Here is a 16477-nt window from a genome sequence, read left to right as displayed (position 1 = left end):
TAGTTTCTGCACTTATGCACATCATGTAGAAATCCTGCCTATAAGTTTCTGCACTTCTGCATATAGAAATCATGACCATAGGTGTCCTGCACTTCTGCATTTTTATTTATCATTAGGCAAACGGTCATAGGTTAAAATGATAATCAATTTCCTTCTAGATACCATGTCTATAGGACTCCCTGCACTTGCATAATCGTCTTAAAATCAACAACGCTTAGAAATCATGCCTATAGGAGTAACCCTTTGAATCTGATTCGCTTATTTCATCTACGAGTTTAAAATCAGTTGCAATGTTGTCTAATATCTGCAAATCTTATGTTTTTATATAATCAGTAAGCCTTCTTTAAAATCGGAGTAAGCATTGTTAGATACCATGCCTATAAGTTTCACCTAGGCAAGCCAGTAGATAAGTAATTAACTGCATCAGTCTTTGATAAATTACAACCAGGGAAGGCTTATTCAGACCCCTCATCTGAGAAATATGTGATGAATCAGCCTATCCTACGCTTTAATTTAATTCAGACCATAACCAGTACTTGTGAGTCATGCTAGCCAATTTGTTTCTTTAAATGAGGAGGCTTGTTTGACCCCTTTAAACTGCTATGTGTTCTCCCAATACCTGCCTTATACGTTTTTATTGTCGCCCTAGAATTTTATCCTTTTAAAACTCTGAAAAGCCAAATTTCCCTTCCTTTTAGGACTAGTAGTCCCAAATGCCTCCGGGATTGATAGGATTGGGGCGGGTACCAGCAAGCAATAAGTAACGATACTATTCCGCGCTTAATACCTTAATGGGGTGGGAAAGGGTAGATATATATACGATGACCGGTGCACTAATACCACGTGTAACTTCTCTTTTGAGGAGTGATTACCGGTATTGCACTGACGTGATCCATATTGTTTGTAAACCTAGGACCACCTTTCTTTTAACTTGTTTTATTGTCCGAACTATTTCCTTAAAATTTCTGCTTTCTTTATTCTCTTCAAACTTTCAATTTGCTTGCAATAATATGTGAACCCCTTCTTACTTGAGCCCTTAATTGTTTATTTGATTATGTGAAGTCACAATTGTAACATGGCCGGGAACCACACTAGTGGATCTTGAGGGGTGCCTAACACCTTCCCCTCGAGATAATTTCTAGCCCTTACCCAAACTCTGGTTCTTCAAACTCAAACCCTTCTTAGTGTCCTAATGCACTTAATCATTAGGTGGCGACTCTTCAAGTTCCAAAACCCAATTCCCAAAGGGAACGAGTTGTCCTCACAAATGTCACAAGCCTGATTTCGCGAGAAAAAAGGGGGCGCGACAACAACCACTTTCATTCTTTCTTGTTTTGCTGCAACATCACTCGAAGTCCCCTTCTTAACTATTACGGATGGTTCACTACTCCTTTCGCTTGACTTGGGCACTGATTTCTCACTTGTTGATTGTTCAACTGTCTTGACCCCACTGGACCAAATCATCATGACGGTTTGTGACGGCTTCCTGGGCTTCCCTCCCTCATGCACTATTTCAATCATATTTGCCTCCTGATGGGCTGGCATCGGATTCCAGTTGATATTGGGCGCCTCGAGAACTTGAACTTCAATCCGATTGGTATCAATAAGCTCCTGGATAACACTTTTTAAGTGCCAGCACTTCTCCGTGTCATGACTTAGAGTACCAGAACAATACTCACAACTTACGGAATAATCAAGATTTTTCGGGGGAGGATTTGGAAATTTGGACTGTATCAGCCTCAGCATGTCCAGTTGTCTTAGCCTGTGGGATAAACCAGTATATGACTCTCCCAATGGAGTAAAGGTTTTCGTTTTCTGCAACCTTTCATCCTTAAATGCTTGATTAGGCCGGAAACTTGTTCCAGGAAGGTTTCGGTAGGCTCGTAGGGGTAGATATGTGTTTTGGGGAATGGGCGCACGCCATTGCGCGTGGGTGGGAGGTTGGTTGTATATTTGGGCATGGTGGACAGAAAATGAGGTTCTAGTGGGGGTAGTAGTGTTGGGGTGGATTATATGGGCCATGAGGGTAACTTTGGTGGTGGGATCGAGGCTGATTATAGTGGTGAGATGAGCCTACGGGTCCGAACCAAGTTCTTGAATCAACCATTACTACGTTCTCTCTCTTCTTTTTCCCAATTCCTCATGTGCCGCCCTGAATATCCTGAGTGGTCGCCTTAATAGCTGAATAACTCATGATTTTATTCGACTTGAGCCCCTCTTCTACCATACCTCCCATCTTCACTACTTCATTGAAGGATTTTCCTATAGTTGAGACCAGATAACCATAGTAAGTAGGTTCTAAGGCCTGTAGGAAATAATCCACCATCTCACTTTCTTTCATTGGAGGCTCTACTCTTGTTACCTGCTCTCTCCATCGGAAACCATACTCTCTGAAACTTTCACTGTGCTTTTTCTCTAGTTTTGTCAAGGACAGTCGGTCTGGAACGATCTCAAGATTGTATTGGAAGTGACAAGTGAATGCTTGTGCCAGATCATCCCATGTATATCACCTTCCGTGATCCTGCCGGGTGTACCACTCCAGCGCCGATCCACTCAGACTTTGACTGAAATATGCCATCAACAATTCATCTTTTCTTCCATCTCCCCTCATCTTGCTATAAAAACCTCTCAAGTGTGCTACTGGATCACCGTGCCCGTCGTACAAATCAAACTTGGGCATCTTAAACCCTGCCGGTAATTGCACATTTGGAAACAGACACAGGTCTTTGTAAGCCACACTTACTTGACCTCCTAACCCTCGCATGTCTCTGAATGATTGTTCGAAGCTTTTAACTTTGCTGAACATCTCCTCCTGCTCGGGATTTTTGGATGGTTTTTTAGCTTCTGCAGGGAGATCAAAACAATGAGTATAAACTTCTGAAGCTTTGAAAGTGGGCTCTGGGGGTATTATTGGTTATCTTGGGCTTGGAACATAGGCTCACTAGAAGATTGGTGTAGTGTATCAGATGGGGATGCTACGAAGACAAGAGTGATTAGGGGAGGAGGATATGGAACTGGTTTGGGTGGTGGAGCTTGCGGGGTTTGGGAGGTGGTGCCTTGGTAGTGATGGTAAATAGGAAATCCTGCAGATGAATCAACAGTAGGATGTTCCTGGGTTTGAGTCAATGGTGGGATGAAAGCAGGGTTGGCGGGGTAAGCTGGTGGTGGTTGCCCTTTTTCCCAGGCCTGGTACATTTCGGCCATCTGCTGCTTCAACTTATACATCTCTTCTTTCATCGAATTAACATCCAATTCTTCCACCTCTCTTGAAGGATCGATGCTACTCGCATCAAGTTCTTGGTTAGACATGATCAATTCGCCTTTGGACCTGGTGTTATATGGATGGGTTGCTAGAATGCTCAACAAACTATCCACTTGCCTTAGTTCTGGAGCATCAACAACAAACTCGTTAGTGATTAGAGCTTAACAGATTGGTAACCGCATATTTGTGGAATGCAATGCACCTAAGTAATTAATCATTTCTATCATGTATTTGCTCGATTGCTTGTTTCATCTCGGCTTTTCCCTATTTTCATGTGCAACTTCCCTTTTTCTCTTTTTCCCCTTTTTTCATTCTTGCCTTTCTTTGTTTTTTTTATTCTCTCATTTCCCTTTCTTATTTTGTTTCGTTCTTACGGTTTCTTATTTTTTTTCTCTTTTCTTTTGGTTATGGTCGAATCCTATGGAGATTTCCTACGTATCATGACCCCGCATGAATCAAATCGAGCGTAGTTCTGGGGTATAAGTGTAAAAATAAGTAATAAAACATTTTTGGGAATTTCAAAAAGCAAATACTTTAATTATAACGACTCAAAAACTAACAGACTCAAAAGAAACTAACAGACTCTAATAGAAAGAAAATACAGACTCAAGTAAAAAAAATCACGAATACATTAATGCCTCAAATGCTCCTAGGGCCCGAGGGACATCATTCGGTCTCACCACATGCCTATATGCAAGATCCCTTTGAAGCCTCTCCAAGTCACTCATTATCTGTAGGACAAACGTCATCGCTGCCGCGAAGAAAGTGGTGTGAGTCATATCCTCACATGCTTGGCATTTCACAACAATGTAGTCGGCGATGACTCTGACCCGCTCTCAGATTCTACCCTTTTCCTGAAGCAGACGCCCGACCTGTTGATTCCGGGCTTCTAACAACTGAGTGTCGTGGATATGTTGATTTTGCAACTGTTGCATTCCTTCCTACATCTGAGCCATCAAATCATAACAGTATTTCCTATCAACTTTGAAGTCCTTGGCTTGCTTGGCTGCTTCATTCTCGAGGGTAGTCATTTTTCTCTTCAGGATGGTGATTGCCCCTTCATACTTTCTTTTCATTTGTTGTACAAACTTTGCCTACTCTTCCTCCTTCTTTGCCCATTGTGCTCGAACTTTGGCTAGGTTGGCCTCAAACTTTTCCAGGTCATCTTGACACTCAAGGGCTTTCTTTTTCAGACTGCTTATAAGCCTTTCATCCGTTCGGCTTCTTTCTGGGTTTCTAACAGCTGTTTTCATCTTCCAAATTTGAGCTTTGAGGGTTTCATTTTCCTGAGTTAGTTTTTTCTTTTCTCCCTCATCTGTGGCGGCTTGCAAACCATTTTCAAACTGAAGGTACAAGACTTGCCTTTCCAACTTGCTTATGGTAGCTCTGTACTCATTTTCTTTGGTCAACCAGTCCCACTGCACTTGTGCTTCGTCAGTGCACTATTGGACATGGGGTCTTTTTGCGGACCTTTTAGGCTCCTAATGAACTCGGGATATTTTACCATACCAAGCAGGGTAACCAGGCTCCAACTCACCTCTAGATAGATCTCGTATTTGAGTTTTAGGCTCTAAGATCTGCACTGATGCCAAATCCGACGCACTTTTTCTTCTGGAAAGGCAGCTTTTGGTTCTAACTTAATGATCTGCCGACTCAAATCTTCATCGTGTGGGATGGTCTGGTATCGGCCTAACTGACGCAGGACTCTATGCGGAGCATAAGGCTGGATACTCCGAAGACCCATCAACAACAGGAAACATACCTCAGCCGACATATAAATTACTTCACTAGACGAGAGCCACCCGAACGTCCATTCGATCTTGTTTGCAGTCAAGGATCTCAAGTGGGTATGCCATGATTTTGTACCCTTCAGGAACTCATAACCCTCTACCCATTTTTCCTGTTTTTCAATGCACTTGATGCCAGTCATACCACAATTCAAGTATCTGGGATGGTGACAAAGGTGTTCCTCCATCCATAATTGTAACAGCATATTGCACCCTTCAAAGAACTTTCCCCCTTCTCAGCAAAGGGTCAGAGCTTGGTAAATTTCTGCCAAGATCAGCGGCATTATAGTCCCATTTGCCTTTTTCATCATAAAGTCAGTTATCCCCACGAGCCCCGACTCTATATTCCCATCTTTTCTTGGGCAAATCAAAATACCCAGGAACATCATTATAAAATCTAATCCTCTCCGAGCTTCCCATTTGTCTTTGTTTCCTACGTGAGTAAGACCGGTATCTGGCGTCTCGAAGCCACAGGGATTCCCGTAATGTCGGTACAAGAAAAAGAAGGTACAGAATCCTTTGGCTAAATTTCCATCTCGGATGTCCCGAGTGATGCTTAATAGGTCCAAAAATTTGTGAGGGGTTACTGCTCTAGGTGCCACTGGGTATTGATTTCTAAGATTCCCGTCAAAATCGGTGTAGCCTGCTATCTTTTCCAGTGTAGGAGTTAACTCGAAATCAGTAAAGTGGAATACATTATGTGCTAGGTCCCAAAATGGTATCAAGGCCTCAATTATGTGCTTTCTCGGCTTAACCTTCAAGAGCCCGATAACACCACCCAACGCTTTTGTCACAACCTTCCTGCTGTCATCCCCCAAATCATGTCACCACATATGTAGCTCCAAAGGTATATCTTCACGGACTGAGAAAGATTCATTTTGAATTGTGCTCATCCTGCATATTTATTAAGGTGATTTCAATTAAAAGAAAACTACGACTCATTTTGACTCAAGAAAATGGACCATTTTTCAAAATTTTCACAAAAATATCTGGCTTTGCCGATACGGCCTTTCAGCACTCTGAAAACGAAGATTTTAAGTCTGTGTCGGCTAACCAGCCAAAACCTTGAAAAATGACTAAAGGCGGCTATTCTTGCAAAAGCAGCCTTCCGGCGCCCTTTTGAGAGACATTCGGCTATTTTTGACAAGAGTGGCATCACATTACTTATTTGCAATAAAAATAAAATTTTTGTTCTTTTCGGGCTATTTATGCAAAAAGGAAGTTGGACCCGATGGGAGTTGCCTACGTATCTCACACCCTGTGAGAATCAAACTGGCGTAGTTCGGGCAAATAAAACAAAACCAACTATTTTTAAAAACAAAACCTCTTTTTTTTCCTTTTTTCATTTTATTTTTCTCAAAAATTCGGCAGAGTTTCAGCACTATTTGGACATTGGATTTTTCAAAATAGGTGACGAACTCACTTAACCCTCACATTGCTATTCTTTTTTTTCCAGCCTTCTCCCATTATTTATAAGCCGATCAGCATGCAAAAACGAAGCAAATAAATGCACAAGTAGCAAGTAAGATGCATCAGGATGGTCCTTTTCATTTCGGGTACACCCGTCCTAAACAGACCCAACCCCTGTGTTGAGTCTCCAAAGTCAAATGCATGTGATGCAAACAAATGTTCCTACTAAGGATCCGGCATGAGGCTTTGTTATAATAGGTTTAAAACCTGGGTTTATTGTTCTAGACCTGGCTTACCCGAGCGGACAACTCGAGCCGAGGGGGGCAGCGTACCGGGAATATAGAAGTTTCACCGGCTTTGCAACTTATCTGAACCTCGTTCTAAATTTAGGATATGACTCTAACAAAAGAGAAATCACACGAATTGCACACTCCTCTATGATTTAGAAGACTCAGAGAGCAGGTGGGTTTCGTAGCAGTTTATATACAGTTCACAGAATATCAAAGCTTTAAAAGCAACATTTATCACATTAGGCCCAAACATGTAACAAAATCAGATAATAAATAAAGCCAACTATAACAATTCATCTAAGCTCGAATTCTGAATCCTGAACCAGAGATTCTGGGTTCGTTCCCCAGCAGAGTTGTCACACCTCCTTTTTTACCTACCCCGGAAAGGGTATAAGGGAGTTTTTTTCCAACTTAAAGTGACAATCGAAACGGGATTATTTATCTAAGAATCAGAGTCGCCGCTTGGGATAATTTATGGTGTCCCAAGTCCCCGGTTCAAATCCCAAATCGAGGAAAAATTTGACTTTGTATTACAGTCTGCGAACTAGAAATCCGGGTAAGGAATTCTGTTAACCCGGGAGAAGGTGTTAGGCATTCCTGAATTCCGTGGTTTTAGCACGGTCGCTCAACTGTTATTATTGGCCTATTTATCTGATTTTTAGAACACTTTCAAACCTATGTGCGTTTTTACCTGCTTTTATTTAATTTTAGGAAGATTTCAACGTTATATAAAACATGTCTTTGGATCAAGCCACATGAAATGTACCCACGATCCGTGACATATTTTGTTTAACGTTGTTAGGATTTGGATTTAGGTCACATGAAATGCACACCCGACAGTTTAGGAAGGTAAGTTATTAAAGTAACGCGCCTAAAGCAACTACGCGTTTGCAACTTTGCGAGGGCCATGAAAATTGCTAAATGGCGCGCCTCGAATTCTAAGGATCAACACAAGTTAATTAAATGAGGGCCATGCAATGGTCATTTTTGTTGGGCATGGCGCACCTCAGTTCTAAATTAAAGAGGCATTCAAACTAAGCTTTGGAGGGCCATAAGCTATTTTGCGTTATTTAGTATGGCTAACCTCATTCTAAAAAAACATTAATTGTTTAAATAAAGTTGCAGGATTCCTAATTACTCAAATATTGCCTAATGGATTTGTTGAAGGCCAAAAGAAAGTACTACTTCATTTTAAAGAAAAACTCAAACTCAATCAACTAGCCCAGTCCGTATGGGTCATGTGCAAATAGAATATTCTGAGATGCACATGTCGAACATCCACAACAACTGAAAGCAGACAGATTTTTAACGTGCCAAATTAGCATTAAACCAAAAGCCATTGCAAGCTTTGGGGCTCGAAGTACGCCCGTCGTGATGAAGGTCGACAAAACCAAAACAGCTCAAAGTTGTGCATTCGTACTTGAGAATGCTTTCGCCACTTGGGCTGGCTTTAAGTCCAGATTTTACAAACTAACAATTAATTTAGATTAAAGGCTAAGTGGTATTAAACCTACAATTATTCCTGACTCTTAGCTAAGGACACAAATTGCCTAATTAACTTCCATATTTACAATTGTCTTAACATAGAATAATTGACCAAATGTTCCCAAATCAAACCATCACTAATTCATTATGGCTCATGGGTAAACATGCTGGAACTATGGACACCAGTCCTTTAAATAACTTCACAAGAACAGTCATACAAATTTCAAATTCATTCAAACCTTGGCTTAATCCATGTACATGATAAATGGAGACTTGTAAAAGGGCCTAATGAACAAACATGATCTCAAACCTTAGGCTCATGGGCAAACATGCTTATAAAACAACATCAATACACGTACAAGCCAAACACCTTACATTTTAATGGATTCAGATAAATATTAGAACCAAAACCTTACTGATTTTTGACAGAAACTTAAGCAAAAAAATCTGTGATACTGAATAATTGAGGCCTACAGTTCATTTGCCATACAAACAATCCACAAACCTGCTCATACACCTTCTAAACATGTTATTTAATGTTGAAACTAAACAATTGGCTAAAACACAAACCCCATTTTATAATACCAGTACCAGCTCGTTTAACATCTACCATTACCAATCTACTACATGGTATTTAAACAGTAAGGAAAAAGAAAAACTATGGCAAATACAGCCTATATTACATCGGATTCCACTTGATTCTCATAACAAGCATTCAATCAGTATTTATAGACTAAGGAAATACTTGGAAATGAAAGTAAAGGGGATAAGATCAGCAGTAGCAACAACAGTATCCAGCAGCAGAAAGAAACCACAGAAAAAAAAACAGCTTTAAACCAAAGACTGATGCTCAAAAATCAAAAATCCACAACCAAAACTTCAAACCAAGCTTTTAAACCACAAGATTCAAATCATTTGAGCCCAGATAAGTTAGAAACTATTTCAGGAATTAGAAACTGAAGAGATCATAGAAAGAATTTAATCAAACAGTGAAAAGCAGCTGTTTGTATTTTTGGATTTTTATCTTCTAGGTCTCTCTCTTATTTTGTCCTCCCTCTTAAACTTCTATATCTCTGTTTCTTTTTCTTTGGACTCTATATTCTGTATGTTCTCCTTTAGTCTTTTCCTAAGCAAGCTTTATATAGGATCTCTTAAGGAAGCCTAAAATCAATTCCCTATTCATAAATGCCCCTTCCCCAATTTCTTAATTGATTCCAATCAATTCTTTGCTCTTTATTTTATTCAATAATGCACTCCTAAACCCTACCACTATTAGAAGTTTCTTAATTAGTTAGGTAAGTTTCACACAAACTAAATAATCCCTAGGCTACCCTTACAACCCCTGTTAATTACTCAAACCTAACAAACGGGTCAAATTGACCCAAAGTCCTTGAGCTACTGTCTGTGATCCAAACCAATTTCTGCGATCATATGGAAGGCAGAAAACAAAATCGACTACTTAAATGGATTCAACATACGACTGATTAATAACAACTACTATATGACTGATTAATATCAACAAACAAACATGAAATTAGTTAGGTTATTAAAACAAACGACCTAATTAGATAAACTAAGTCAGCGGACCAATAAGAATCATAGAACAACTTTTACAAAAAGAAACAAAGGGGACAACGAGTAGAGAACAGTTTGAACTCAACATATTGGTCGAGTTTTCAAAGGGAGTAAAAAAATCTAACTAAAGAAAGGGAGAGGAAAAAGGAGATGAAATGGATTAAAAGAATGAAAACACTTACCATTTCAGAAATCAACAACCTGCTGTAGACCTTGATTTAACGAGACTGATGTTACACATTTGTTCTTTGTCAAGAACAACTGAGCAACATCAGTCTTCGTCGAATCTAATCTTCAAAACTTTGACAGAAACAACTCCATATGACCATGCATGCCACTAGGATTTATTGAGGACAATCTTAGATTTTTAGGGCTCGACCTCGGATTTAAGATTCGAGAGATTCTTGCAATATTCGAGGGAAAACAATAATGGATTTGGTACGAGGGAGATATGGGGGTTAGGTGGTGTTGATTTGGGGTCGATTGGGTAAGTTAGGGTTTAAGGGTCTGACCTTCGATCCCATATTCGAAGAGTTCGACTGTGATTCGAAGGTAATGGATTAAGGATTCGGAACGGGGAGATGAAGGAGAGTCGATGGTGTGAATTTGGGGTTGTTTGGTGATTACCCGCTGCCGTAGACGATTTCCGGCGGGCGGCCAACGGTGGTTTGAGGCGGCGATTTTGGCTGGTCTCTGAAGAGAGATCAGAGACGATGAGGGGGGGTTCTGAGAGGGGTAAGGGGTTTGAGGTTTTGAGTATATTAAATTTATGATTTAGTTAGGGCCATTGGATGATTGGAATCCAACGGCTCTGATTAAATCATTAATGGAAAACGAGGTCGTTTTGTTTCACTGGGGGAACCTATTTGGTTCTGGATCGGGTCGGGGTTTGGGGGGCGAGAATTTGGACCGTTTAATCAAACTAATTCAACGGTCCAGATTAAAACGCCTGAAACGGCATCGTTTGGATTAAGCTTGAGACGGACCGGTTATTGGGGCGGGTCTGGGCCGGTTTTGGTTGGGTTTTGGGGACAATTGTCAAGTTTGGCCCAAATACAGCCTTTTCTATTTCCTTTTATTTTCATTTCTTTTCCTTTCCCAATTTCTTTTAAATTAAACTAAAATAAAAACCTAAATTAATTCCTAATCCAAATTATCTAATTAATTTAATTAACTCTAATTATGACTACCACAACTAAGTTAAGTACCAAATTAAAGGGAGAATTACCAAAAAATCAAAAATTAAAAAGCAACAATAAACTATTTTTTGTGATTTTCCATTTTTGTAAAGCTACTTAATTAATTCTTAAAAATGCAAAGTTAAATCCTAAATGCAAAAAAATGCAACATATTTTTTTTTTATTTTTAAATAATTTAAATAAAATAAACATGCACAGACAAATGCAAACAATAACAGAAAATGCAACAAAAAATCTGCAAAATTGCAAACAATGGAAAAAATTGTTTTGTTTTTGAATTTATGGGAATAATTCATATAGGGCAAAAATCACGTGCTCACACCCATTTTTGTTGTTAATTTTAAACTCTCCTGATAAATACATATGCTCTGTTTCCAGCGCCACACATATGATTTTTGCATTAAACAACGATTTCATTACTCAAATGGTCACTCAAATATCCCAAATTATTTCCTAAAGTCACTTTTCTTTCGATTGTAACAACAAAGTTACTGAACTATGCCTATTGACCCAATTCAAAAATTTGGAAAATAAAGACGAGTGACCTTCTGAGTGCAATAAGCATAGTTCAGCGACTTTGTTATTATAAATAAAAAAAATAACTTTAAGAAATAATTTGAGATAATTGAGTGACCATTTGAATAATTGAGTCTTAAACAACTGACCCCTAGCTCACTCTCGTAAAAGGAGAAGAAAAGCTCCTTGTTGTCACATTTATTTCCGATATATTTTACTACTTGCTGATGTTAGGTTAATGTCATACCTTACTTTTATTTACTTATTTTATCCCGTAGTAAATTTAGACCAATAAAACTCTTGATTTTAAAAGAAAAATAGAGAGAGAATAGTTAACTGCAACATTTAACCATTGTAATTCAACATTAGGTTGACTGAGTTATCGTAACATCTATGATTATTTATTGACTATTAATATTACTCTTAATGACAAGTAGTAATTTCAGAATTTAATGTGACAATGGAAAGAGAGAGAGAAAGAGAAAGAGAGCTTCAGTTAACAAATCTAATTACTCATCTACTCTCCTACTATATGCTAAAGATTTAAAGGTACTAAGACGAACATTCTGGTTGTCCAGTTACATGGTCAAAGAATTAATTGGTGGACAATAATGGTAAAAAATCTTTATGACATTTAAAGACTAGAATACAAATTTTTGAACTAAAACACGAAACATGTTTTTGTTTAACATGGTAATTAAGTTGTCCTCTCCAAAATAGAGTTGATTTTCAACATAAATTCTCGCTTATCAATATATGAAATTTTTAACAAAAAATTCCATTTTCGAAACATTTAGCATATTACTCTCTTTAAAACAAAGCCTATTTAATAAATGCAAAGGGCCAAAAAAAGGGTGATGAAAATTTGAGTAATGATACAATTGTGTGATTTTGAAAATATAACTCGGAGAATTGATGTTAAATGAAGACTTATCGCAAAAAAAATTATTTTGCAAAGTCAAAATTATATTAAATTGCAGTAACTTCTTATTACATCCGTTGGCTAATTTTAACAAGGAATTGCTACTATTGACTGCTTTAATTAAAGAAATACCATTGACTTATTCCTCCGTATTCTTTGTGCACATCATTTTAAGTTAAAGTTTGAAAGAAAAGGGAAATTACGATAAATTTCACGTAGTGTGAATTTACTAAGCTGAACAATTTAATGGTACATATTTACTGTATCAATTAAACAAATAAGTAAACCCCTCTTTTACATTTTTATAAGGATCGAAAAGAAAAATAAGGAAGAAGAAGAAGAATTTAGTTCCTTTACATGTATTTACTAATTTCAACACTACTTTTTAATGTAATTATTCACAGTATCATTGTATGTACATATGATTTTGAGCCTAATATAAATACATATAAAATACTCAATTTTGTATGTAACTCGAACATCGATATACATCCGTCAATGAGAAAGATAATAGACATTAGACTGAATAAAGAAGATCCAAATCTGACATAATCAAAAATCAAGATAAATCAGATTTTGTGATCAAATTAATAAAATTCAACAAAAACATATATCTAACTTGAGAATCTAATCATTATAAAACTACCTAAATTTGGTACATACTTTGTTTAATTAGTCCTGAACAAAACAAGCCTTGGTCCTTTAGAACAATTGCAATTAGATCACCCTTTGATAAAAACAGTCCAGATACATTCACACTACAATAAATGTCACTCCTTTACTACTACCATTAAGATAACAAACAGAGAAGGAAATTAAATTAAATTAAATTGAAGATCGGAGAATGAAATAGAGATTAGAGAGCTCCCTTTTCCCCCCTCATTTCTCCTCCATTTTCCTCAAGCTAATTTCCTTCCAATGGAACTTGATAAACAAGAGCTTTCTTTTCACCCAATTTTTGCGCCTAATAACAATAGCCTCAAACCAGAATTAGATGATGATTTTTGCATAGACTCAAAAAATTATCTTCAATATTTTCAGCACCTTGATCTTAACTTTTCTCTTTCAGGAGGAGTACTACCTAACTATACCTTCAACAACAGTACTGGAAATTTTATGATTGATACCAATGGTTATGACCCCTTTGATCCATTCTCCAATGAGGATAATTTTTCTTCATTAGAAGATTTTAACTTAAGTTATGAGCTTAAGCCATTTGATCAAGAAAATGGAGAGAGTGGTAACACAATCAAGGAGAATACTATGGATGTTAGTTACACGTACAATGAGAGCTATTTTAATTCCTTGAGTTGTGAAGATGCGAAGCCTTTGAATTTTGTTGTGCCTGATGAAAGTTCATCATGTGTCACTAATGGTTCTAATTGCAAATTAGAAATTGGTGAAAGAAGAAAGAATAAGAAGGTGAAAAGAAATGAAAGAAGCTTATTATCTTCATCAATGAAAAAACTAGGTAGGTAGAGGGAGGAAGAAAAAGTCTAAATCCGCCAAAGGACAATGGACGATTGAAGAAGACAGGTAATCATATCGTTTTATTTCATTTAAAAGCTTGAGTTGTTAGACAAAATATACTTTTAAATACTTAATTATGTTATCTTTGGTTATTTCATGTTTCTTTTTTTTCTTTTGCCGTGAAGATTGTCTTAATTAGTAGGTTAAATTCCTATTGAGAAACTTGATGTACTTATCAAAATAAACTTATATACGTGCAGGTTTTTGATCCATTTGGTAGAGAAGTTTGGAGTTAGAAAATGGTCTCAAATTGCACAAATGCTCAAAGGGAGGATAGGCAAGCAAAGTAGGGAGAGGTGGCACAACCATCTCAGACCTGATATAAAAGTATGATTTTTTATTTCCTTCTTTGCAAATAATATTAATCTTGATTTCTGTTTAGAATCTTCCCTTAATATCTTTATGCAAGTTTATCACATTCCATGTAAAGGGTTTTCTCTTTCTTTGTCATTGTTCTTCTTTCTGTATCCATGCATGTAGTAGAATTTCTTTTCCCCAATATTCCTTAGGACTTGTGGAAAATTTTGTTAACGATTAATTCCATATGCTTTTAAGTTATATGCATAGTCAGTATAAAGTTTTTTAGCATTAATAGTATAGTTTAATTTATTTATAATTAATTACCTAATATATAAAGGACATGATTATCCAAATATTTTTAACCGTCAATCCATAAAACTTAAAAACTTTATTTCCGTTGTTTCAGAAGGATTTGTGGACAGAGGAAGAAGACAGGATCCTAATAGAAGCTCATGCCGAAGTGGGAAACAAATGGGCAGAAATTGCAAAAAGACTACGTGGAAGAACTGAGAATTCCATTAAGAATCATTGGAATGCAACAAAAAGAAGGCAATTTTCAAGACGAAAATGTCGTACCAAATGGCCAAAGCCTAGTTCTCTCCTCCAGAATTACATCAAAAGCTTGAATTTGGAAAAGGGAAACAGCAAAAAAAAATCTCAAACTAGCAATGCCACAAACTCTACTGCCAAAGTAGAAACCATTGAGTTTTGCCAAGGGAATATTGAGCAAGTTCGTGAATATTGTGATTTCAGTGAAGTCCCAGAATTTGCATTGGATGATATATTTTTTGAAGAGAATAGAATGAATTCTTTTATGGAAGATATATATTCATGTTGGTCCACCTTCCATTATGGAGAAATGCATGGGTTTGGAGATTATTCCTTATGAACTGCCTACATTCATGCAAGGTGATCAAGTCAATAATAAGGAGATTGACTGATGGAAATGATTTCTAGAGTTAATCCATAGATATTAATTCCTCAAGAAATATATAGAGGTGTTTGTGGTCAAGAAACATGTGGTCGTGTTGAATTGTTAAGTATAACAAGAATAAGTATTAGTTAAATATTACTAGTAGTAATGTTCTCTCGAGTTATTTTGAGCTAATTGTACCAACTTTATGTAGTGAAAGATTTGGTCTAGTGTAAGTAATACGATGTGTGTTTCTTTGGTTAGACCATGCACAAAGGTGGTAGGTTGTATATCAATGTGTATATATGTGTTATGAAAGATTGGAGGTTGTCTTTGCCAAATATCTGCAGCTTTTTATTCAGTGATAAAGTGCTCTTTTCCTTGTCTTGAAATTAGTTTCTTTTCTTATGAAAAATCTGCAAGTTCTGAGCTGGTGTGCCAAATAGCCCGTTTGACCAAGCTGCAAAAATCAGCTTATTTTGAGAAGTGCTTTTTTTAAAAATACTTTTGGTGAGAAGTAGTTTGTGTTTGGCTAATTAGTTTGAAAAGCACTTCTGAGCAGCAATTAGTGTTTGGCCAAGCTTTAAAAAACTGTTTCTAAGTGTATTTTTCTCAAAAGTGCTTCTCAAAAAAGTACTTTTGGAGATAAGCTACTTTTTTCCGTTTCTCCAAAACTGCTTCTACTTCTCCCCAAAAGCACTTTTTCCTTCCAAAAGCTTGGCCAAACACCTCAATTTTTGGCCAAAAAAAGCACTTTTGGCCAAAAAGAAGCTTGGCCAAACAAGCTATAAGTGACTTTTGATAAAAGCTGTTGATAAAGTGTGAACAATTAGTTGAGGAATTGGTGGAATGGATTCAAAATTTTATTTCGTGAATGGTGTACAAAATTAAATCACTTGCCTATACCAATTACTCTATAGACACGTATTAGAATAATGCTTATGTCATACCAACTACTGTGTAGTAATTTTTTTGTTCGGTCTTATGAAGAAAAAGATATTACAAAAAGAAGGTTCCACCGAGATTTGAACTCGGGTTACTGGATTCAGAGTCCAATGTCCTGACCACTAGACCATGGAACCGTTTTTGTTTATGCTGGAGTACTAAATGTATATAAAGGAAAAAACTTTTTGACACAAAGCAACCAAGGGACCAAAACTGGAAAAGAAATATCTTCTTTAGGGATGCATTCGAATCGGTTTATCGATTTCGAAATTTTCCTTATTGAGTTATGATTTCGATTTTGTCCTTTTCGGTTATCGGTTTATCGATAAACCGATAAGATATA

The 16477-nt window shown here is 37.1% G+C and overlaps 2 protein-coding genes and 1 non-coding gene across 3 annotated transcripts; 1 reads left to right on the top strand and 2 right to left on the bottom strand.

Moving 5' to 3' along the window:
* Positions 1-2140: 2140 nt before the first annotated feature.
* On the bottom strand, positions 2141-4011 carry LOC138870904 (uncharacterized). The gene is made up of 5 exons (XM_070148746.1): positions 3893-4011; positions 2943-3328; positions 2749-2844; positions 2560-2688; positions 2141-2439 (listed from the first exon to the last, which is right to left on the bottom strand). The coding sequence occupies exons 1-5, from the start codon at positions 4009-4011 to the stop codon at positions 2141-2143; spliced, it is 1029 nt and encodes a 342-aa protein (XP_070004847.1).
* Positions 4012-13364: 9353 nt separating this feature from the next.
* LOC104225700 (transcription factor MYB98-like) lies at positions 13365-15165 on the top strand. The gene is made up of 4 exons (XM_070148745.1): positions 13365-13868; positions 13918-13982; positions 14177-14303; positions 14683-15165. Exons 1-4 carry the CDS (start codon positions 13365-13367, stop codon positions 15163-15165), a joined length of 1179 nt encoding a protein of 392 aa, XP_070004846.1.
* A 1034-nt stretch (positions 15166-16199) lies between these two features.
* On the bottom strand, positions 16200-16271 carry TRNAQ-CUG (transfer RNA glutamine (anticodon CUG)). Its single transcript has one exon. It is a non-coding gene; the product is annotated as a tRNA-Gln (tRNA).
* Positions 16272-16477: the final 206 nt, after the last annotated feature.

The sequence above is a fragment of the Nicotiana sylvestris genome, chromosome 6 (assembly GCF_000393655.2).
Source record: "Nicotiana sylvestris chromosome 6, ASM39365v2, whole genome shotgun sequence".
In the NCBI taxonomy this organism is placed as follows: domain Eukaryota; kingdom Viridiplantae; phylum Streptophyta; class Magnoliopsida; order Solanales; family Solanaceae; genus Nicotiana; species Nicotiana sylvestris.
The sequence above is the reverse complement of the archived record's forward strand: the minus strand, read 5'-3'. Positions and strand labels throughout refer to the sequence as shown.